The 23,690-nt window shown below is 59.9% G+C and overlaps 3 protein-coding genes across 4 annotated transcripts in view; 1 reads left to right on the forward strand and 2 right to left on the reverse strand.

Annotated features, from left to right (window-relative positions):
• The window catches only part of TAOK1 (TAO kinase 1), a 69,025-nt gene extending 58,223 nt beyond the window's left edge, over window positions 1–10,802 (forward strand). Inside the window, exon 20 of the mRNA XM_071574819.1 lies at window positions 1,691–10,802. Within this exon, the coding sequence (XP_071430920.1) occupies window positions 1,691–2,152 (462 nt within the window). The 3' untranslated portion in view covers window positions 2,153–10,802. The remainder of the gene's footprint in view (window positions 1–1,690) is intronic.
• ABHD15 (abhydrolase domain containing 15) lies at window positions 10,707–13,321 on the reverse strand. Its single transcript, XM_071574823.1, has 2 exons — window positions 12,322–13,321; window positions 10,707–11,278 (listed from the first exon to the last, which is right to left on the reverse strand). Exons 1-2 carry the CDS (start codon window positions 13,152–13,154, stop codon window positions 10,837–10,839), a joined length of 1,275 nt encoding a protein of 424 aa, XP_071430924.1. The 5' UTR covers window positions 13,155–13,321; the 3' UTR covers window positions 10,707–10,836.
• Window positions 13,322–13,408: 87 nt separating this feature from the next.
• Window positions 13,409–22,252, reverse strand: GIT1 (GIT ArfGAP 1). Of its 2 annotated transcripts, XM_071574820.1 has the most exons (22): window positions 21,811–22,251; window positions 18,815–18,948; window positions 18,623–18,735; window positions 18,437–18,542; window positions 18,276–18,362; window positions 18,036–18,166; window positions 17,861–17,955; window positions 17,741–17,783; window positions 17,527–17,553; window positions 17,187–17,235; window positions 17,029–17,101; window positions 16,336–16,433; window positions 16,121–16,232; window positions 15,916–16,043; window positions 15,692–15,844; window positions 15,388–15,612; window positions 15,234–15,287; window positions 14,901–14,987; window positions 14,724–14,797; window positions 14,448–14,630; window positions 14,239–14,302; window positions 13,409–14,140 (listed from the first exon to the last, which is right to left on the reverse strand). In XM_071574820.1, exons 1-22 carry the CDS (start codon window positions 21,860–21,862, stop codon window positions 13,928–13,930), a joined length of 2,301 nt encoding a protein of 766 aa, XP_071430921.1. In that variant the 5' UTR covers window positions 21,863–22,251; the 3' UTR covers window positions 13,409–13,927. The 2 variants fall into 2 exon arrangements, with proteins under 2 accessions (XP_071430921.1, XP_071430922.1); XM_071574821.1 differs by lacking the exon at window positions 17,527–17,553 and having other exon boundaries at window positions 21,811–22,252.
• Between the last annotated feature and the right edge of the window lie 1,438 nt (window positions 22,253–23,690).

Here is a 23,690-nt window from a genome sequence, read left to right on the forward strand (position 1 = left end):
CATCACCATAACTCACCAGAGCATAAGTGTCCAGCCCTGGAGTAAGGAGGGAGTAGCCAAGCCCCATCCATGCACAGCCTTTTGAGTGCCAGAAGCTGAGTTACTGTGCAAGCCATAGCCTGATGCAGTGTTGTTTGTGTTGCACCAGTAATGAGCATGTCCCAGGAGTGTCTTTAAAAGACTTCAGATTTACTCATTTCCTTCCCACGTGCCTCAGACACTTCATCTTCAGTCCTGCATCGTGAGGCCGTTGGAGTGATGTCATTTTAACACAGTGTCAGGCTGTTCAGTGAAGTTCAGTTGCACCAAGTCCTGTGTGTTGTGCTGTCAGAGTCTGAAAACAGTGACATGCTGAAGACATTGAAAAAGGAGGATTCTGCTTAGAGAGCAAGAGTGGAAAAAAACAAGTGGAGTGTTTTTAAAGAGCTTGGAGTTAGAGAAGTCACCTTCTTCCTCTTCTGCCTTTATGGCTTTCAGCAGGAATGGTGAGCAAGGCTGCTCCATGCAGAGTCTGTCATTCACCTAGAGCTAAGAAACAGGCAAGTGAAGAAGGAGTTTCTGAAAGCCCCAAATGGCTCAGGAGATGACTCATACTGGAGCAGATTGTTTCCTGAATTCCAGATGAAATCACTTTGCATATTCCCTGACTCAGGCAAGAGAGTGCTTACAAGTACAAGGCTCTGCCCAGTACCTTTAGCACAGACCAAGATAACACCTCTTGGCCACGTTGCTGCTGACAGCAGGGAGATGCCAGGGAGCTGTGCTAAAAGTCTTGGCTGCTGCTTTTACCCATTTTGTCTTTTTCACTAAGGCCAAAAGCAGCTTTTTCAGTGCTGGCAAGAAGATAATGGTTCTTTGCTTTTGCACCTGACTTCAGAGATTTCAGTAAAGAAAGGCTTTCATTCTGTCTGATGGGTGTCAGGAGGCCATAGCCCCATGTTCTTGGTACTTAGAGTGCTGATCCCTGTGCCCCTACCAAAATACTCTTGCAAACCAATTTGGAACAGCATTATGGGGAAGAAACTGGAGTTGCCATCGTGCATATCATCTAGCTAATGATCTGCCACAGAACTCAAACAGCTTGGCCTGTGTACTTCAGCCACACACTCTGGAGAAAGTACCAGGGTAGTGAAATATGAGAAACCAGATTAGGAAAGGGGTAGATAGGAGGAGCTAAATATGTGAGCTAAGAAAATCTAGCCAGTGAGCATTAGAGAGGAAGCTGAAGGTGGGCTTGTGTGTTGAATCCTGGAGAAAACAGTAGTCGTTGTCATCAGATTCAGCCACAGATTAGTAAAGGTCACATTAGGGTGTTTGCAGGTTCAGCTGTACCTGAAGGTGCTTTTCCATTAGGCTTTTGTGGAGGCTGTAGACTTTGTTGCATCTTAAAAGACTAATGTATATCAAGCTGTTGGCATCAGTACAGACTTTAGATTCACATTCCTACAATTTCTGTGTTCACCAGGGAACAGGAACTCCCTCCAGCTGGTGCTCTCCATGCTTTGGGCTGTGCAGGTCTATGAGACCGAACCCTTTTCTATTCAGAATGGTTTGTGTGCCTGTGGGCATCTGATCTAGAGCCAGTCTCCTGTGCAAACATGGGGAGAAGGTCCCTCAGCAGCTGTTGCAGGTCCCCCAGAGGCTGTGCCCATCCTGCTGGTACAGACTGTGTCTTTTCTTCCCTTCCCAGATCGAGGAGGAGATGCTGGCGCTGCAGAACGAGCGCACCGAGCGGATACGAAGCCTGCTGGAGCGTCAAGCTCGCGAGATCGAAGCCTTTGACTCCGAGAGCATGAGGCTAGGTTTTAGTAACATGGTTCTTTCTAATCTCTCCCCCGAGGCGTTCAGCCACAGCTACCCGGGAGCTTCTGGCTGGTCCCACAATCCTACTGGGGGTGCAGGACCTCACTGGGGTCATCCCATGGGTGGCCCACCGCAAGCTTGGGGCCATCCAATGCAAGGTGGACCCCAGCCATGGGGTCACCCCTCGGGGCCCATGCAGGGGGTACCTCGAAGTAGTGCGATAGGGGTCCGCAACAGCCCCCAGGCTCTGAGGCGGACGGCTTCTGGGGGACGGACGGAGCAGGGCATGAGCAGGAGCACAAGTGTTACTTCACAAATATCCAATGGTTCACACATGTCTTATACATAACTTAAACAATAACTGAGGGTGGCAATTCCACTGGAGCTGTCTGCCAACAGAAACTGCCTACAGACACCAGCCCAGCAGCCTCCTCAGTGCGGTGCTGACGTGTGGAAGCTGGGTGCACATGGAATATTGTATTCATTTTGTAAAGCATTACGTTTTGTGTTTACTAACTGGGATGTCATAGTATTTGGCTGCAGGGTTTGGGGGTGGTCTTTGGTTTTTTGTTCTGTTGTTGTTCTTTTTACTTTTTGGAGAGGTCTTGGGAGGGCGTCTGAGAAATATATGCAATTAGTCAGAAGAGTTGGCCGGTGGTCATCGTGCTGACAGGACAGAAGGGCCTCGGACTGCCCTCATCATGCCATCCATGTAGGAAATCTGAGGGAGAATGGAGACCTCCTCCCATGTCCATAAATTTCGAACTGCCACCCTGCAAAAACCAGGCGAGCTGCCTTTAAACCAGCATCCAGGGGAGGAACAGCTGGATTTTCTGTCCCATCTTTGTTTGTCATGAAATTGGATGAATTTTTTAGGGTATTGCCTCTGCCAAGAGGCATTTTCAAAGAGTTGTAGGTGAGGAAGAAGGGTGAGAAGAGAGGCCAAGAGACATCAGGGCTCATCAGGGCCCTTCTACCCAAGTGCCCGCTCCGTGTCATGTGATGTTCTCACAGAAGGCACTGGTCAGCTTCCCGAGAGCTGTGTAGGTAAACCTGTCTGGAGGGAACAGGCTGGGAATGTTTGAAATTGTGAACTGCTTTGGCACTCCCTGACTGTGCTGCTGGTAGCTCAGACGAGGTTGGGCAGAGGAGCGTAAGTAATGCACTTGTACAGCTAATACTGTGACATCTCATTTTAGCTAAGCATCAGAATTATTCTTGGAGCCCAGCATAGTCCTTTTTGCTCCATTGAGAAATGTTTAGACTTTCAGCCAATCAGTCTCAAATGCCAGAGGTATTTTGAAGGATGCCATAGTCACAAAATGCCATTGATTGGGTTTTTCATTATTACACTACATCCACCAATTTATTACCCTTTGGGCTTGTTGCAGTTTCCTGTTTACATGTAGCGTGTAGCCAACTGTTGAAATGTTTAGTTGCCACGGCGTACTAGGAGGAGCTGAGCCAATGACTCTTTCCCAGCTGATGACTAACCCACATCACCACTGTAGATCTTGCTGCATGTGAGGCTCCTTTTTATTATTTTTGTTGCTGCAGTACTTCACAACTTTTACAGTCCCTTGAGATGCTGTGATATTTTGGCAGTGTATCACACCATGTGAGAAGGCACTACTTCCAGAGGGCTCGTTGGAGCTGCTGTACTACTGAAAGGAAGCAAAGGAGGTTGTGAAATCCATACAGTGATAAGGGGTCAGGGAGTCTTGTAACTGAATGACTGTGCATCGTGTCATCCCCTGGTGCTGGGAACCAGAGGTGCCCCCCGTGCCCTTGTGCCAGTGCCAGGGTGGTCTGGGTCAGCCAGGACTGTGGGAAGAGCAGGTAGATGAAATTTGGCTGGAAGCAAAGATTTCCACCTTGGGACTGACCAGCCAGGGTTCTTTGTAAATGTTTTTCCTTGCACACTAATCATCTTGAAGAAAATACTAGCTGCTAACTCTAGGATTTGCCTTTAATATGTTTATAGGGCTCAAAAGCGAGGTTTTCCGAATGTGTTTGTCCATGTGACATATTTATATAGTAAATACTTCAGTGTCTCGCTGCTGTTCAGAACTCCACAGGGCGACGTTCTTTCGCTAGCTCAGTTAACATCCACTCCCAGTCCTTAACTCTGCCAGTGTCCAGTGAATCCAGCTGGGATTTTGAGCATCTTGACGTAGCATATCACTCTAACTGAAGGTGGAGACTCTGCCAAGATAGGTTTGAGCAGCCCCTTAGTAAGGAGATTTGTAGTACTAACAGTTGATGGAAGCCTGGGATGAGGCAGGGGTTCCCTGGAAGTGCCTCTGGTCAACCCCAGGGCAAGTGGTGACTGTGAATTGTCCTGTCCTTTCCTCTGCTATGTTTTTTTGTGGAATTGGATGTTTTGGGGTCATTCTTTTGTATTGCAGTGTTGTTGAAATGCAGCGAAACTGATCTAGGAAAGGTACCTGTGTTTTCCTGGTGTTAGAAAGAAAGACAAAACCGAAATGAAAGGCCAAAATTGTTACTGGGGTGAGTGTGGAGGGTGTGCCCAGACCATGGTGCTAACACAGCGTTTTGAGTTTAGCTCCTCTATCCCAAACAGCAGCAGCAACAGCAGGGACAGGCTTATACCTGCAAGTTCAGTGGGTTCATTCTTCTGCTTCTGTTATGGTTTGAATTTGGTCAAAGTCTCTGGCTTAAATTGAGCTACTTAACAGAATTCTCTCAACCCCTGTCTTTGTGTAATGTCAAGCATGACTGAATTCTGAATCCAAATGATGGCTATCCCATATTGGCATTTTTGTATTCAAAAAGAACTGTGTAGTAACCATTTTTACATGTATATCATGTGCAGACCTGGATTATTCCAACAAGTTAAGATTTTAATTAAAATAGTTTGCAAAAACTGATTCAGATCAACTGGTCTAAATGTGTGTGTCCCTGTGTGTATGTGGGGGAAGAAAAGCTGTCCCAAAAAAATGCCTGCTCTCAAGAGAAAGCACCCCATTATGCAGTTGTAGCCAGAGGGACTCAGGGTCAGGCTGTGCCTTGGAGGTATTTGAGGATTGGTGTTGAGAATTTTAATGTATCTTGGGCTTATTTCTGAGATACATGAAGAACTGTGCACTAGAGAAATGCAAACACACTCTGAATCAGTTTGCAAACTCTATTTTTAAAAGTAAGAGCAGTTACTCCTTACTGTACTCATTGCAGTCATGCCCTAACTTTGGTTTTAAAATTACTGTAATCTGTAAATTGTGGAAACTACTCCAGTACCTCAGCAAAGATGTTCTCTTGCATCTTTCATGTTTGTATTTTACACTGGGGAAACTCTTCTGTGTGTGGACTACTTTGCAGACTTTATTGCAGTATTTTCAAATCACCAGCTTGACCCCTGAAATCTCTTTTCTGTTGTTACTTTTCTCTCCCCTTTGCAAAGACCTGTGGTTCTGGTGTAGTTTAGCCCAGAGATGGAAAAAACAGAGGAGCCAGCATTTTTACCTCTTTCTGATTCAAATTTCCTTTGATTTTATTTCAAATCAGTGAAAGGGACCATGTTTTCCATGTTCCCCAAGGTCCCAGGGAGCCAGCAGCCCCCTCTCCCTTCCATGCTGAACGTCAGTGCTTTCTTCTCAGATGCAGCACTGAAATGGAGGCCACGGCCCTGTTTCACCTGCATTCCCTCCAAGCCTGTGAGCTTCAAAGAGGCAGAAGAACTAAATGTAGTGTGATACCAAACTTTCCACAGAAAAATTGCCTGCAGCCATTGCTTGCCTGGCTTGGGGCCAGGCTGGCACCGCTCTGTGTCCCACCCAGCCCTCCCACGCCGGAAGAACGTGCGCTGCACTCGCTGTGACCTGCACGGGGAGCAGCCTGGGCGCTCCTGGGCGATGCTGTGGTTTAACCCCCAGGACCCCTGGCATCCAGGCTGCCCACCCTCGACCCTGCTTACGTGCCATTTCTTGAGAGGCAATAAATCCTATCGTACCACTGTCTACCATTACTCTGTTGAATACGCACATCTCTCTGGATATATATATGGTATCTCATTTGTATATAGTTATATACTCTGTATGTACGTGTGTGTGGGTATAGGTGCACACACACCTCATGCTGTGCATTTCTGTCAGGGCCCTTCAGTTCTGCTGTTCTTCAGTGCTCCTTGTTTGTGAGCAAAAGCAACCCCTCAGCAGGGCTCTCGGGGCAAGGGCACCGACATCTGCAGAGGCTGTGCCAGGGCTGAGCACAGCCGGGCACCCTCGCTGAGACACGGCCCTGCTAATTGCAGCTTTTGCTTTTTCTGGGGCGCGGGAGGGGAGGTGGCGCTGCGGGTGTGCTGTGAGGAGAGGAGGGAGCTCCCAGAGGGGAGCAGAAAGTCAGAAGACAGCAGAGAAGAAAACAAGATGGTTTAGTGATAGGCCAGCAGTGGAGGCACTGCACGGATCTGCTGGGGAGGCGGCGAGTGGGCCGGTGAAGTGCTCAGCGGGCTGAGCTCAGAGTCCCCAGCTGCGTCTCGCCATGAGAGATCACAAGCCCGGCACAGTCTTGGCACTCTGCACCGGCACTGGCGTTGGCACTCCTGAGTTCGAGCCGCCGCCAGCTCTGAACACTGCCCACCTTTACCTTTGTCTAGTACCTGGAGGTTGTTTGGTTGTGCAGAGGGGCAAAAGAGAAGCTAAATTGGAAGATTTAAAATGTCTGTGTGTGTACAATGTATGCAAACATATACACACAAATGTGCTCTCAGTCTATTCTTTATTCTGCTTAGGCCTGTGTGCTTTGTCACTCGAGTCCAGCCAGCAGCAGCCAGCCTTGTTCCTCTCCTGGGTGCTTACTCTGCAGTTCTGTTTGTAAATCTTGGCCCTGGTCTTTCTCATAGTAGAGGGGTGAGTGCCATGCTGGACACCACCAGCTCCTCAAGCTGTTAAGACCCTTCTGACCTTCTCCTTTTTCCTCTACAGACCCCATCTTAGGGAGGCATCTGGCAGTTTGCAGCATAAGTGGTTCTTGCACATGTCAGGTCACGTATTTACCCCCAGAGATGCCCTGCCAGCTCAGCAACATGCCAACCCCAGGCTCCTTTTGTGCTACCGGAAGATTTGGAGCAACTTTCTCATCTGTCCCTCTTGGAAGGTCTCTTGCAAGTTTTTTAGGAGAGGCTCAGATTTGATTGGGCCAAGCTTACCCTTTCCCAAGGAGTAGTGTTGTCTTTAGCTGTGCTCCTGCCTGTGGGCTGTTCCCAGCCACGTGCCAAGGACAGAGGAGCACTGGATGCCCCGACAGGGATGCCAAGCCAGTTGCTGTCCCTCTGCTGTGTTTGTTTCAGTTTGCACTTTTACGAGTTGATTGAGCCGGAGTCTGTTGAGAAATAACATGTGAGGCGCCTTGGAGGGTTGTGGGTCACTGTTTACAGCCAGAAAATAAAAAATCTGATAGATCTAGTGGTTCCAGTAAACATCACCTCACCAGGGAGTGATGGTGGCAGATAACATGGGTTCCTGTTGCACAACACCATCAGCCAGCTGGGGCCAGTGATGCTGCCTGCTGCATCCCTGCCCCCTTCTCTGGGGGAAGGAGAGCCTTTTATCAGTGAGAAAGGGACTTAGGAAATGGGATTTGCTGGCAAACAAGCACTTTAACCACAGAGCTGTGGGTCTCAATACTTGTACTTCACCTGAAGCCTCCCCAGGAGGGAGGAAGGTAGTTTGGTATGTGACCGTTGGGTCTGCAGCAGCCCGGCATCCTCAGAACATCCTAAAGCCATGTCCTAGGGTAAACAGACCCCAACATCAGCTCCTGCTCTGCTTGCTGTCTCTGAGTACACACACTGAGTCCAGGAACCAGTAACCAGGAGGGCTGAGCGTTGCCCCCATGGATGTGAACAAACCCAGGGGAATCTTCCCCCCACCTTGCCCCTCCAGCCCCTGCCCCGCTCCCCACCCTTGAGTACGGGTACCTCAGAACATGCACAGTTTGAATTTTCACTGACAATTAGTTTAGTTATTGTCAGTGAAAAGAATTGTAATTATCTGTAAATATGTAGTTAACAAATTGACCTAGTTTCTGTATTTTTTAAGTTTTTGTACTAAAATTTATAGATACAGTATGTGCCAGCTAGCAAAAAGCTACTGTAATTGCCAGTCGTAGTTCAGCATGCACCTAATCCCCGAGACTTGTCCAGTGATGCTGTAAGGAATTTGTGCTTAAATATTGTGAGCTGGGGAGACAAACAGCCACTTGCCCAGGGATTTTGTCTTCCAGCCCTGGGCCAGGTTTGCCTCGTGGGCTGTGTGGCATCTCCTTCCCTGGGGCGTCTCGTGCCGCACGGAGGGCAGTGCGAGGGACAGAGCGGTGGCTTGGCGCTTGCTCTGGAGCTGAACTCAACAGGGACCGAGTTCAGGTTCTTTGCTGCAGTTTAATTCTGGCTTGTGACTCTATTTTTCAATCTCTCTAGAAGTGATCTGTTTTCCCCTTCTGACTGCTTTTGTCTTAAACCCGAGTTCATCTAAGTCTACTGGAGGAAAAAAACAAAACAAAAAAAGACTTCGATTTGAGATTGTTGCCTGCTTTTAGTGCCAGGATCACACATTTCTATGGCAACTCTGAGCTCAGCAGAGTGCAGAAATCGGTGCAGGGTTGTTGATGAGCTGAAGTCGGCGGCCGCTGCCTCTGCACCGCAGCCAGAGCCCAACTGCGGCTGGTGGAGTCTGGGGTGTAGTGTGGTGGCTTGTGGGTGTTCTGGTGTCCCTGACCTGCTGCAAGTGGCTTGCCCTGTCAGACCTGCTGCTGAGTGAGGGGTGGGCTCCTGGCAGTGGTCAGGACCTGTGCTCCATGTGCCGTAGCAGAGGCGAGTGTGCGAGTCAGGAGCTGTGCTGAGCGTCCCGGGAAGCTGCGGCCAGAGGAGTTTGGGCGCTGGTGAGGCCGTGCTCTCTGGGCTGGTTGTCCTGGAGGTTACAGGGACAGGAGCTTGGAAGGATTCGAGGATCAGAGAAGGAGAGGCAGAGTGCGCGTACGGGTTTGGCTTCTGGCAAGCAAACCACCCGCTTCCTTTCTTCAGCTTTTCTTCCCTCCTAACCCCCCGCAGCTCTTCCCCCTGCTTGCTTGGAACAGGATCATTTTTTTTACCTGCCTAGAAACATCTAAAAGATGGGGGGGCAGCCCTGATGTAAATAATTAACGTTACAAAGTGAAGTGTGTATAACATAAAAAGGCTACAGCCCTTTGGTGACTTGTAAATGCTTGAGAAGGTTGTGGTAAGATGTGGAGGGGCCAAGGACCTGCCCGACCCCGCAGCCATCGCTGCCCCACGGCCACCATGGGGTCAGCGGGACAGGATGGGGGGACCACCCTGTGCCCCTCGGCCATGGGACCCCCCTCGGTGTAGTGGATGGGAGGGTAGTTTAATGTGTGTAATACGGATAGGAGAAGCTGTGTGAGGTGTGTATAGTGTATATTTTTTAAAAATAGCTTGCTTGTATTGTGAAGATTTTAAAGACAAACTTGAGAATTCTAGCCTAACTATTAACACAAGTTTAACATCAGTTACCCCACTGGGTTCAGAGCCTCTTGAATGTATATTCCTTTTTGTAACCTAAATGACCTATTCTTCTACCAGTCAGCCAGACATCCTATTTATATTTTTAATTTTATATATTACTTTCCATTTGTTTTCATTACTTCCAGCATGTTTCTGGGTTTGGGTTTTTTGTTTGTTTGTGGGAGGTTTGTTTCTTTTTGCACAAGCATTGTGTGAAGTCAAGGAAATATTAACTCAAACCCGGTATTTTCCAACCTGTTCCCCCCTGCCCTTCCTCTCCTCCACCCCTGTTGTGTTTTTTTTCTTTTCCTTTCTTCCGCCAACAGTTTGGGATTTTTCTGGGCTGGGATGCAGCGGGTGGGAGGAGGGGATGGCTCTTTTCCATTTGCAGCTTTTGTGCAAATGCCAGGTCTTTTTGCCAGTCAACTAAAAAAAATGCTTCACTTGCTGGTTGCTTTAAAAAGAAAAAAATAAAAAAACAAAAATATAACCTTATCAGTGCGATGTAGACCCCGGCAGGAGGAGGGGAAGTGCACACCTGTAGCCACACACCTCTGGCTTTGCCTGTGAAACAAAAGCAAACCTTCCTGGCGAGGGGGTAACCACAGGGCAACTCCTGCCCGACCCCGCGGAGGGTTTGCCGGGCACGAGCTCCGGGTGCCGCCAGGCTCGGAGCCGTGCCGGGAGTGCCGTGCCGGGAGCGCCGTGCCGGGAGCGCCGTGCCGGGAGCGCCGTGCCGGGAGCGCTGTGCCTTGGGCTTGCTCTTCCCCATCGGCACCCGCCTGTTCACGTGCACAAACCCAAGAGCTGCCTGCTGATGACAGCAAAGCTGTTGCTGCTTTTCCTCTCCTCCTCCTCCTCCTCTCCCCTCCCTAAGGAGGTCCAGCTCCCCAACAAGAGCTCACCCAGCATCCGGCCCCAGCGCCGTGGCCGTCTGCTCTGGGGCATCATCAGGTATGGCCAAACCCAGCCAAGGCCGTGCCGGGGAAGGCGTCTGGCTGTGCCATGCTGTGCCACCGAGCATTAGTTAGAAAAAATACACACATATCTGCTGTTTTACTATGAACACTGGTCTGAGGTTTCCAGGCCCAGCACCACGGTGATGGGCCACGAAGGATTTAACCAGGGGAATTAAACTCCTTCCTGCTTCCGTGTCTGGTAGCACCAGCTGGTATGAGTGAATCTACAGGTGTGCGTTTTCCTTCTTGTAGAAAATGCCACGAGCACTAACTGGTAAGGCTTAATGTACAGTATATTGTCAGTATTCTGGTATTCTTCTGGTTCAACATACATTATAGCTCATATATAACCTGTATTAATTGTATAGATTGTGCATTTAAAGCTGTTACCAAGTTGTCAGAAAATAAGAGAAGAGAAAAAAAAATAAGGTCATATGTAATATTTTGTTTGTAAGTATCCTTTGTATCATAGCAAAGGAAATGTTAAAAAAAATCAACTGTAATAAAGTAATTTTAGTACACGGAGTGTCTGCCTGCCTTTGTGAGCCCTGGAGGCTACCGCGTGTAGGACCTGTGCCAAGTGAAGGCGGGGGGCTCTGCCGCGGGGCCGCCCCACCTGCGGGGCCCCTTCCTGCGCTCCTCTGCGCGCAGGAACTCGGCCATGGCCCTGAAATAGTCCAGCACGGCCTCGTGGCCCCAGCCGCAGTGCCCCCCGCGCCGGGCCAGCAGCAGGAAGAAGTAGGGGCTGCTGCGGAACAGCTGGGTGGGCACGGTGCGGGCAGGGGCGCCGCGCACGGGGTCGTCGGCGCTGCACAGACACAGCACCGGCACCGCCGCCTCGTCCGCGTCGCGCAGGGGCTCGTTGCGTTCCCAGTACAGCTCCCAGCTCGTGGGGCGGCTCCGGGTCCGGCAGAACAGGCATTCCTCCAGCTCCCGCAGCGAGCGGCTGCCCAGCAGCCTGTCCATGTCCACCGCCTCGGCCAGGGCCCCCGCGTACCTGCGGGGACGGGGCGGCCGCCGTGGGCGGGGGTACACGGGGATGATGCCATGGGCGGGGGGACACGGGGATGGTGCCCTGGGCTGGGAATGGTAGAAGGGTGGGGGCCGCTGCGCGGGCGCTGAGAACCCCAGGGATGCCACCGGGGGCTGCGGGGATGCTGCCATGGGTGTGCTCCAGCCATGGCCCTGCCACACAGGGCAGGATGTTGGAGGGTCCTCGCAGAGCAGCCCAGGTGCCATGGCAACGGGAGACAGCCAGCACTCTGCTCTGTTACCGTGACAGCAGCATTTGCAATGGGTACTGGGAAATGGGGAGGGGGACAGACATCCACTGCTCACCCCGCAGTGCCCCATCCCTGCAGCAAGCACTGTTCCTACTGCACCCATCTGAGCCTCACTGTAGCCTGACCTGCCACCTGTTTGCCCCAATGTCTCAGCGTTTGCCTGCATTTTTTTAGCACCGCACGAAAGTCTCAACACTGCTTGGGGAGGAGCCACTTGCTCTAGGCCTTGGGCCAGCACAGTGTCTCCCGTGCTTGGGCTGCTCCAGCCTGGATCTGTTGGGCAACAGCGAACCCCTTGGGAAGGGAGGGCAGCTGTCATAGCCCACTACCCAGCTGTGAGTTGACATCATCATCTCCCCTCAAGCATCACAGGGACAACAAGGCAGGGCCAGGTGCTGGGGAGAAGCGGCAGTGCAAGGAGGGTGGGCAGCTCCACTCACCCCAGTGGGGTCCAGCACCACACAGGGGCTTCACCACACCCGCAGAGGTGACAAATTGCCCAGCCCAGGGATGCTGAGATGCTGCCTCAGCCCCAGCAAGGCTGGGGACACAGGTGGTGACCCAGCTGGCCCCCTGGCAGCTGGTTCCAGCCTGGTGTTCATTAACCAGCACATTTTGCTGCCCTCAGCACCTCTGCCCCTGTGCTGGGGCTCCAGGTGCCGGCAGCAGCACCCCCTGCACACACACACCCAGGGATGACTGAGGGGTTCCCAGGGCACCCCCCTCCACCTGCCCAAGCCCAAGGGGCCCCACTGACCTGCTCAATCCCTGCTTGAGGTGGAGGAGCAGCGGCCACTCGTACAGCCAGGGCATCCCAGCCTCAAACCAGTCCCGGGCACGGAAGATGGGAGAGAGGCAGGCGGCGGCGGCCAGGCGGCTGGAGGAGCCGCTCTCGCCCAGGTAGGCGAGCAGCAGCCCCGAGCCCGAGCCCTCGCTGACAGCCAGCAGTGAGGCACTGGGGTGCCGGCACCGCAGGTAGCTCAAGGCCTCCTGCAGGTCCCCAGGGTCCCCGAAGGGCTGCAGCTGGGGGGTGGTGAGGGGGCAGCCGTTGTGGCCTCGGCGGTTGAAGATGACGGGGATGAAGCCCCGTTCCAGCGCCCGCAGCCCCAGCTGCACCAGCCCCCCCGTCACCTTCCCGGCAGCGTTGGGGATCAGCAGCAGCACCGCGCTGGAGACCCCCACTCCGCCACCACCCACAGCCTCCCATGGCCCCACCAGCCAGTCCAGGGCCACCAGCCCAGCATCGGGCAGCTGCAGGAGCTCCCGGGCTATCACCGGCTCCAGCTCCGGAGGCTGCAGGAGCTGCCGCAGCATCTGGAGCTGTGGCCAGCGCGGCCACGGCCACTGTCCCCCCTGCAGCGCCACCGAGCGCCCCAGGCTCCGCACCAGGTGCTGCGCCAGAGCCGAGGGCTTGCACAGCAGCCGGCAGCCTGAGCCCCCTTCGGCCATGAAGGGGATCCCCTCCTCTTCCTCCTCCTCCTCTGCCAAGGCTCCAGACACCTCCAGCCACCCTTCCCAAAGGTGCAAAGCCAGGAGGCCCAGTACGGTGAGCACCGCGGCTAGGGCCACCAGACCCTCTGGGGACAGCATGGAGGCGACAGGAGCGCAGCCCCAGCGCTCTCCGAGTGACGGCGATGGCGGGGCCGTGCTGGGAAAGCCCAGCCCCGGGGCCGGGCAAACAGCGGGGCTGTGCCGGGATGGCGTGAGCGGGGCCAAGGGGACTGGGTGAAACGGGAGGGACACGTGGCCAAGCCCTGCCTGGCGCCAGGGAGGGGCGAGCTCACGGTCCGGGGGCAGCGGGACCCTCGGTGGGCACAGGGGCAGGGGCCGGGGCCGTGCAATGCTCACAACTTTATTGATACAAATTTACAAGGACACATCTTACAGTGGGGAGCGCGCCCAGCGAGGGGCAGGACGCCCGGGAAGGGTTCAGGACGCCCGGGAAGGGGGACCCGCGGGCGTCCCAGTCCAGTGTAATGCTGTGGGTGGCCCCGGGGGTACCGGCCACCCAGAGAGGGGCTGTGTGGGAGGTGGGGGACACGGCCACCGCCGCCATGGCCTTTTGGGGGAGGTGGGGGACACGGCCCCCGCCGCCATGGCCAGCTCCACAGGCTATGTACAGGATAAATTAGGCGTGTGCCGCGGGGCGGGCGGGGGCTGTACAGGGGACACAGGCACCTACCCTGCAGGGCGAGCACCAGCTCCTTGATGGCGTGGGGGGCACAGGGAGCTTGCCCCACGCCCTGGCTCCCCAGAGAGGCCACTTGCAGCTACGCTCACCCCAAGTGTCAGCCACCGCCAGAGGGGAGGGAGAGACGGAGAGCGTGGGGGCCGGGGAACACGCGGGGGGCGCGGGCTGGCGCTCACTGCTTCTTCTCACGAGTGGTGATGGTGACCAGCTGCTTGGCGGCCTTGGCAATGTCGTAGGCACACTGGATGACCTGCTGGGTCAGGAGCTGGTAGTCCACGGTGGCGCCCGGCTCGGGGGGCACGGTCTTGCGGCACTCGCTCTGCAGCCGGTAGGCACTGGCGTTGAGCAGCCGCAGGGAGCTCCGCACCGTCTCCAGAGCTGGTTTCTGCACAGGGCACAGACCAGCATCAGAACCCATGCCCAGCAGGCTGATGGTGTCTGCTGGGGACCATCTCCACCCCAGGGTCATGCCACCCCTCTTACCTTAGGGAAGAGCGATGCCATCTCTGTCACAGCTGAGTGGATCTTCTCTGAGCAGGGCACAAAGCTGAAGGCAAGAAGAAAGGGTGAGCAATGAGCATTGCAGGAAACAACAGCTCCCGACCACAGGAGGTGGCAGAGATGTCCCTGTGTGACCACAACCCCTTGGTCTGGGGGTCCCTCTGGACCCCAAGGCTGTGTGCCAGTCCTACCTGTCATGTTTGGACTCCTGTGCTGCCCGCAGCAGCTCCTGGATGTTCTTGGTGACCTGCTCAGTTTTGAGGATCACATCCTCTGTGCTGGGCAGTCCAGGGTCCAGCTCCCCGTCCAGCGGGTCCAGTTCATGGGGGAAGTCCTCATCCTTGCTCAGCTCCACAAACCTCTTCCCTTCCATGCTGCAGGGACCAACCAACACCCCCAGCTCAGTGTCAGCTGCATGTCCCTGTGTCCCCTTGTGCCCTGGTGCAGCCCACAGCCCCAGCACTCACCTGATCAGGACCTCACCCGCCTGTGTGTTGTCGTAGTCGCTGTCGGTGCCACTGCCGTGCCGGTCCAGCTTGCCCTGGAGAGGAGAGGAGCAGCTTCAAGCCCTGCCCAGCCCCATCCCCACACAGGGCCTGGGGTCTCCCCACCCCAGGAGTTGCCCCCTCTCCTCGATACATCACCATGTGCCGGGCACCATCGGGTGGGCAGGAGAGCAGTGGGGAGGACGGGGGAAAGGGCATCGAGGAGGCAGATGGACCTTTCCGGATCTGGAGGGGGAAGAGAAAGGAAGCTGATGCTCAACAAGGTGCAGAAGGGTCTGGAGCCAACCCTGGTGAGGTGCACAGGGGACACTGCCCTCCTGCATGCAGGAACATCCCGCAGCCACCATCCCCTGGGGGGGTCCCCAGCCTGGCCTGGGGCAGTGGGGGGACAGGACAGCACAAAGGCCACACCCTGGGCAGACAAGAGCCACCACATGCCCTGGAGGAGCTGCCCCCGCTGCGCCCCCTTACCCGGTACATGCTGGACGGGATGTGCACGGAGTACAGAGCCTCGTCCTCCACCTCCTGGTGACACACATGAGGTTATGGCCCCGCAGGGACAGGCCCAGCCCCCCGTGGGACTGCAGCACCCACCCCACAACCCGCCCAGTGCCACGGGACTCACGCCAGGGCCGAAGGGCAGCCGCGGCACCAGCTCCTCCACCGGCTGCCCAAAGGGCTTCAGCGCCGAGCCCGGCTCGTACATGGAGAAGGCCTGGCGGTCCCGGCGGTGCGTGGGGGCTGTGCCCGGGGGGTGCCCGTGCTCTGTCCGCTCGCTGGGCGCCGGCGTTGGGTGTGTGGGACCAGCCTGCTGCCGGATCTGCGTGTTCTCTGCCTGCAGCTTGTGGATCTGCAGCCAGGAGGAGCAGGGAGAGGCTTCAGCGAGGAGGGGGATCAGTGAAGGGGGGTCCTGCTGGCCCCACACCCACCTCGCGCTGCAGCCGGCGCAGCTCATCGCTCAGGCTGTTGTTCACCTTCATCAGCTGCTGCACCTTGGCCTCAGAGGCAGCCAGAGCCTTTTTCACCTCCAGGTATTCCTGCAGCGTGATGGGGCCATCTGACAGGTCGGAGGAGTCCATGCTCTGTGGGGAGAGGGGTTCAGCACCAGGATCCCAGAGCTGGGGCAGGGGCCAGGCAGGGGCCCCGGGCTCACCCTGGCACGGTTATTGCGGGACGCGTTGCGCAGCAGCTCCTGGTCCGTGTCCTCGTCGGATGCGACGCTGTCGTAGTCGTGCTGATCGTCCAGGTCACTCTGGCTTCGCAGGGAGTAGTCGAGGGCGTCTGGGGGAAGGCAGGGGGTGCTGAGCACAAGGCAGGGAGGGATGCTCAGGTCCCCCTCACTGCCCTTGGCCCCTCACCTGTGGGGCTCAGAAGACTCTTCCCTTGCTGCCGGCGCTTGGCTTCCCCAAGGATGTCAATGAGCAATGTGGCAAACTCCCTGGCGTTGAACCTGGCCAGCTTCTGCCGGCCCTGGGGGTGTGTGGTGGGGAAAAGGGGGTGAGCAGAGGTGTGGGTGCATGGAGGGGTCACAAGGCTTTGTGGGGAAGGCATGAGAGCTGGGGCAGGGGCTCACCTGGTTTCGTGTGGCTGAGTACTCAGGGTTGACAGGCAGGAAGGGGACGGCACTGCGTTCTGTCACCAGCGTGCTGTGGTTCTGGGTCGTCAGCCAGACTGCAGGAAGGTGCCTGGTGTCAGACCCCAAGGGGCTGCAGGGGCTGGACCCCCCCGGGTAAGCAGGGCCTGGAGCAGGCAGGACGCAGGCGCGGGCACAGCGCCAGCCTGCTGGGGCCGGGAGTGGAGCCCAGCCCGCTGACAGGAACTGCCTCCCCAGCCACCTCGCAGAGCTGGGGACCCCCCTGTGCCCCCCAGCAGGGACCCCCCGGCACCTCCCACCTTGGGGTACCAGCTCACCACCCACCCCACAGCCAGCAGGGAGAGATTTGTCGTTTCTGTGGCACCTCCTCGACCATGGAAAGGGGGTGCCCCCCCGCTGCCCCCAGACCAAGGGTACCCCTGCAGGCTGAGCCCCATCCCTGGGGCGTCCCCGCACCCACCTGGGCAGCACCCCAGCCCCAGCACCCAGCGGTGGCCCCTCGCGCCGAGCAAACCTCCCCGGTCGGAGGAATGAAGGAGGAGGGGCCTGCGGTCCCTGCGGACGCCTCCGGGTCGGGGGGAGAGCGGGGCTCGGCTCCGGCCCCGCCGGCGGCTCCTCCCCGGGAGCGCCGAGACCCCGCCCGGCCGGGGGCAGCGTCCCTGTCCCGCTCACCCGCGTCGTTCTCCCGCCGGTCCACCTCGTCGTACACGTCCATGGCCAGCTCCTCGAAGAGGCGGTTGCTGAGCTGCAGCAGGACAGGGGATGGCATCAGGCAGGGAGGGGGGAGTGAGGCAGGCAGGACCCCCAGCCCTGCCGCAGCCCCCACTCACCGCCTGCAGCTTCTTCTTGGCTGCCTTGGCCAGCTCCGAGAGGTCCAGGCTGAGCAGTTGGGAGGTGGGGGAGACACGAATTGAGGGTTATTCCTGGCCCATTCCCACCAAAACAGTCCCCAGCTGCACCCCACCAGGAAGGAACCCCCCTCGGGCACTGGGGGCTTCACCAAGCAGGGCTGACAGGCAGGCACAGGGGCACGAGGTGGCAGAGAGTGAGCGGGACCCCCCTCCCCACGTGCCCCCCAGTGCTGGGCTGGGCCGAGCGGCTGTTGCTGCAGGGGGGGCCCATGCCAGTGGCACAGGGGGCCCCCGGAGCCGAGAGCCGAGCAGACAATACCTCTGTGCCATGCACTTTGGGCGCACCCTGCGCTCCGGAGAAGGCAGCGGAGGGAAGAACAGGATAAAGGCGGATGTTAAACGCGCGGGCACGCCGACCCCCCCCCCCGCCTCCTCCCAGGGATGCTCCAGTGACCAGCGTCCCCCCTCAGCCTGGAGGGGACTCCACGGGGACGTGGGACGGGGTGGCGGGGCCACGGGCACCGCACACTCACCTGTCAGCCATCTGCGGGATGATGTAGTGTCCATTCTTGTGGTCTGTGCAAAGAGAGGGTGGTGAGTAGGCCCCGTGCCTGTGCCCAGGGTAACCTCCCACCCCGAGACTCTGCACTCACCTGGCTTCCTGCCGCAGAGGTAGAAGGCCAGGCGGTCGGTCAGCTCGTACTGGCACTCCACCAGCCGCTCCGCCAGCTCGTGCTGGGCTGCCTGCCTGTGGGAGGGTGGGCAGGGGTAATGCCCACCCCAGGTGGGGGTGCAGGCAGGGGTGACCCCCCCTTTCCCCACCCTCACCTGGCATAGTCGATGGGGGTCCGGCCATTCACATCTGGTGCCCCGGGGTCAGCACCGTACACCACCAGCAGCTCTGCCTGCAGGATCTGCCCGGCCTTGGCGGCCACGTGCAGTGGTGTGGTGCCCTTCTCCTGAGGGCATGCATGGGCAGCTTCAGCCTCATGGTCCAGCCATGGGACAGGGCTCCAGGCCTGCCCCCCCGCTCCGTCCCTGGAGCCCCCGAGCCCCACCAGTGCTCACCGGGTGAAAGAAGTTGGCCTGGGCGCCCAGCGAGAGCAGGCGCAGGCAGGTCTCCAGGTTGCCCGTCCGCACACTCGAGTGCAGTTGCTGTGGAGGAGAGAGCTGGTAACGGGGGGTTCTGTGCCCACTGCCAAGGGGGAATCCCTGAGCCTTCACCCCACCTTGCTGAGGTCCTTGGCAGTGACGCCGTCGTCATCCCGGCAGGGCAGCTTGTGGACGAAGGCCAGCATCTGGTACTTGGCACGGATGAACTCAGACTTGGTGGGGCTGAGGGGGGGCAGCAGGTTTCAAGGCGAGGAGGGGGATCCCAGCCGGGGACCCCTCCCCGCAGCATGGGGGGCACTTACTGCACTTTGTCCTGGGGGTTTGCCTTCCGGCGCCCGCTCTGCACCTGCGCTGGATCCAGCAGCGAATGCTCCCAGATGGAGTTGGCCCCATTGCTCGCCAAGGTGTGCACCATCTGCAGGGGACAGGCAGGCCCAGTGGGCATGGGGGTCCCAGTGTGCAGCTGCCCACATTCCAATGTTCCCAGGACCCACCTGGAGAAGGGTGGCGGGCCAGGGGCTGTGGCGCAGGTGCTTGACGATGGAGATGTGGCGGCCCAGGCTGCGGTGCACGCTGCAGCACTCGTCACAGATCAGCACCCCGCGGTTGATCGACGCCCAGCCGGGATCTGAGGGTGGCATGGGGGTGTCAGCGGGTGTACCGTCCCCAGGCAGGCCCCTCCCCATCCATCTACCCCGCAGGGGGGATGCGTTGCCACGGCAACCATTTCCCCACAGATGGAGAGGGGCTCAGCCCATCACCAGGGGAAACCCACGGGTTTCCCATGGCAACCACCAGCTGAAGGGGGGGCAGTTTGGCCCCCCACCATCAGGAGGGCGGCCAGCAGCAGGGATGATGCCAGCACACCCTGAGCAGGGCACCCGGGCCCACTGTGAGGCCACGCACCCTTGAGCTCCAGGCTGGGTTTTTGGGGGGTCCTGGACAGGGGCAGTGTGCCCCCCAGTGGGTGGGGACCCCCAGTCTGTGGGCTCCCATGCAGGGTGGTCACCAGATGTGCAGCCTCAGCACCCCAGCACAAAGCAGTACCCCAGGGCAGGTTTGGGGCAGGTGCCATGCCCCCCACACTGCCATGCCACCCCAGCCCCGCTGCTGGCCCCGGCCGGCCGGACTGAAGTCCTTTGTGTCCCCGCCGGGAACAAAGGAGCGTTTGAGCAGCCGCCCTGGCCCCGCGCTGGCACCAGCCCCGGCACCCGTGGGGGCACTGCTCCCGGCCAGGCAACAGCACCCCACACCTGCACCCCAAAATGGGTCCTTGGACCGTGGGTTTGGCCCCATGGGGTGGCTGTGGAGCTGCAGCTGTCCCCAGCAGCATGAGGACACAATTTAGAGACACAGCCTCCCATGAAACGCAGCCAGGCATGGGGTGACAATGTCTAATTGTTCTTGGGTGTCCCCTCTGCTGGGCACCACGGGGGAGCCCTGAAACTCATTGCCCAGCCCCACCACCCCTTGTTTCTGTAGGTCCTACACAAACACCACGCTGCCCCACCGGAGGGAGGAGAGCCAAGCCCGGGGGAGGGGTACAGGGCCTGTGGGTGGCAGCACCGGCCGGTGCGATGGCCCTGAGGGGTGACAGTGGCCCCACGACCCCCAGAGGAAGGCAGACAGCGCTGTGGGTGGCAGCACCGGCTGGTGCGATGGCCCTGAGGGGTGACAGTGGCCCCACGACCCCCAGAGGAAGGCAGACAGTGGCCAGGCCTCCTCCACTTCCTTCCTCCCTGCAGGGTCCTGGACCCCTCCCCACAGCTCCCAGAGCCCTGAGGACGCCGTTTTGGGGGGCACGGCCCCCTGCCATGCTGCAATGCCCCGGGGCCAGGGTGGGGAGCCCGGAGGGAAGCGATGCCCCCCCAGCCTGGCAGCCCCGCGCACACAGATGGCAGCGCCTTGGCAGCCGGTGCGGCGGCATCTGTGCCTTCGCGCCCGCTGCCCACGGGCACCGCCGGGAACAGGACGCGCCGTGCGGGGGGAGCCGGCACGCGGCCCCCCACCCGGGCAGGGCCACAGCACCCCTGGGGCAACTCCCCCTCCTGCCCTGGGGCAGCTGCGATGTGGTGGGATGCAGGTGGGCACTGCAGCAGCTGGGGGAGCGGTGGCACGGAGACACCCCGAACCCTGGGGGGACCCCGGAGCTCAAGGGAACTCCTGGCATCTCCATCCCTGCACTGGGTAAGAGCTGATATTGGGACCCCTAGCTTGGCTCCGCACTGATGATGGTAGGGCTGGGGCCAGGCGGCCACCCTGCCCGGGGCCAAAGGAGCCTGGGCCAGGGATCAGGGCACCCCATGGGCACCCCACCACGCAGCGCAGGGCAGTGCATCCCCTGCAGCGCCAGCGGGTGCTCCCGGCGCGGTAGGAAACGGCCTCTGGACTTTATAACTCATTTCCTCCCATGGCTGCCAGGTGATAAGAGATTGGAAGAAACTGGTTTCCATTTCCCCCGGCCGCGGCGGGGAGACCCGGCCCCGCCCCGGGCACCCCGCACCCCCCGCGTGCCCGCCGGCACGGGGGACGCCCGAAGGCAGGGCAGCCTCGTGCCCACGCGTGCCGACAGCTCTCCTGGCAGGATCCGGCCATTGGCACGTGGCCGGAATAATTTCGGCACAGCCTTGGCCCGCGGGCGGCTTTCCGGGGCCGGCTCAGAGACCCGTTCATTCATTGCCGTGGGGCCACCTGCACCGGCCACGGGCAGGTTTGGGGTGCAGCCCCACGGGCAGGGTTGGGGGGGCCAACCCCACCGTGACGCCCACGGGCGCGTGCCCGGCGCGGGGGCTGCGGGCTCGGCCCCGCCGGGGATGGGAATGGTCTTGCCCAGGCTCGGCTCTGGCTTGCAGCGCGGCGGCCAAGCCCGGATCCGCTGGGGTGGGTGCTGGAGGCGGGGGCTGCGGGGGCTGGAGGGTGTCCCCTCCATCCTGACATTTTCAGGGTCATCGGTGCTGCTGGCACCGACCGGCGCGTCCCCAGCCCGTGCCAGCAGCGGGGCTGTGCGGACAGGGGGGCGGTGGGGCACTGCAGCGGCACCGAGGAGGGCATGGGGGGCATCGGGGGCGTGTTTGGTGTGTACTGGGGGATTCCAAAGGGGTAAACCGGGCTGCACCAAGGGAGTCACGGGCTTCAGCAGGGCGCTGCACTGGGGGCACAGGGGAGGGTTCCTGGGGGGCAGGGGAGGGGCTCAGTGGAGCCCCCCGGGTGTGCAGCGCGGGGTGCAGGAAGAATCACGGCGGGGTCCTAGGGGCGCCCAGGGGTGCAAAGCGACCTCCATGTGGGGTGTGGAAGGAGATGCAAACGGGCTCATGGGGAGCAGATCGGGGGAAAGCACTTAGGGGTGCAGAGAGCGCAGCCGGAGGCGCGGAGACGCAGCGCGGGGCGCGGAGGGGACTCCCAAGGGTGCGGGGAATGTCCCGGGGGGCGCAGGGCGGGCTCGGGGAGCCGTGCCGGTGCCAGTGCCGGTGGCGGTGCGGGGGGCCCTTACCTGGGGCGCTGCAGTCGGCGCACACCTCTGCCCGCGGCGCCTTCCGGGACATCCTCAGCGGCGAGGCGGGCCCGGGCCCGGGTCTCTGCGCCAGCGTGGGGCGGCGGCGGCGCCCCCGGGCCCGCCGGGCAGCGGCGGTGCGGGCCGGGCGGCGGGCGGGGCGGGGCCGGCGGGGCCCGGGGCGGCGGGGCCGGGGGTGCCGTGCCGGCTGCTCCCAGCGCCGGCGGCTCCGCAGGAAGCGGCGCAGGCCCGGCCCCGGCGGAGGAGGGGCCGCACCGCCCCCGCCCCGCCACCGGCAGCGCCGCCGCGGCCGCCCCGCACCGGCACCCGCACCGGCACCGCCCCGCACCCGGCTCCGCGCCCGAACCTGCACCGCCACCGGCACCGCCCCGCTCACGAATCCGCACCCGAACCCGCGTCCGAACCCGAACCCGCCCTCGCCCCGCAGCCGCAGACCCGGACCTGCACTCGCAGTCGCACCCGGACCCGCACCCGCAGTCGCACCCGGACCCGCACCCGAATCCGCACCCGCACCGGCACCACCCTCGCCCCGCACCCGCACCCGCACCCGCCCCCAGGACAGTCCGCTCCCGGTCCGGTCACGTGTACCCTCGAGCTGCTGCTGGGTATCACCCTGGTCCTGCTTCAGGTCCCGGGCACCCACTAGTCCTGACCCCAGTCCCCCCCCCGCGGTGCCTTCCCGGTCCCATTTTCAGTCCAGGGCACTGTCCTGGTCGTGTTCCTGGCCCTGGTCCTGTTCATCCCGGAGCGATGGCCCTGGTCCTATTCCGGGTCCTGTGCACTCCAGTGTCGGCCCTGAGCACCCTTCCCTTGCTTCAGTCCGTCTCTGGGCACTCGTCCTGGACCCAGCACAGCCCTGGGCATCCCCAGCCCTTGCACTGTGCACCTCATGTGCACCCCCTCTCCACCCGTGCCCCATCCTGGGTGCACCCCGAGGTGCAACATGGGCAGCTGAGGGCAGAGCAAGGTGCCCAGACCAGGGGGGTTACCGGCCTGCTCCCCAGGACACGGCACTGGGCACGTGTGGGTCAGGCCACGGCACACCTGGGCATTTCGGGGTGGGTGGGGGGGATGGCAGAACTGGGGGCCATTTGGGGGAACTGGGGGCCATTTGGGGTCTGTTTCCTGACCGTGACCCTAATGAGCACCTGGAGCGGGGGGGCACACCCCAGTACCACCATGGGGGGCCCACAGACAGCTGTGGGGGTCAGAGCCCGGCAAGAGCCAGCGGAGTGGGGCCGGTCCCGCCCTCCGGCCCGGCGGGGCAGGCGGTGTGACCTCACCGCGGGTTACTGATGGCTCATGACGTCATGGGGCAGCGGGGCTGGGGATGCTGTGCGGGGACCGGCGCGGGGGGACGCGTCCCTGCCAGCGCCAGGGGACACGGGGGACGATGCCGAGCGGTGTCCCCCGATGACGGGGCGGGCAGCGCCGGGGCCGGAGCGCGGCGCCGGCGGAGGCTGCGGCGGCCGCCCAGGCCCAGCCTCGCATTGTTCTCGGGCAGCAGCCGGAAAACGCGACGCCCGCCCGGGAGAGACGCAGGCGGAAAAGGAAACGGGGCTGGGGGCCCGTGCCTGGGGCTGCGGGGCCGGTCGGGGTACCCCCGCGACGCCCTCCCGGCCCCCACCCGGTCCCCACCTGCCGCCTTCGCCCTCGTCCCACCATGTGCTCGGGCCCGCTCCCCACGGCGCGCGTGGGGCTCAGCTGGGAGAGGGGAGATGTGTCCGGGAAGGGGGCAGTTTGGGGGGCAGGATGCTCATGGCCAGCGGGGGGTCCCTTTGCAGCCCCTCCGCGGGGTCGGAGGCCGCGGCGATGGGCTGGGAGGGGCGGCAGCGAGGCGAGGACGGAGGGGGATGAAG

Source organism: Pithys albifrons, chromosome 21 (assembly GCF_047495875.1).
Source record: "Pithys albifrons albifrons isolate INPA30051 chromosome 21, PitAlb_v1, whole genome shotgun sequence".
Taxonomy (NCBI): domain Eukaryota; kingdom Metazoa; phylum Chordata; class Aves; order Passeriformes; family Thamnophilidae; genus Pithys; species Pithys albifrons.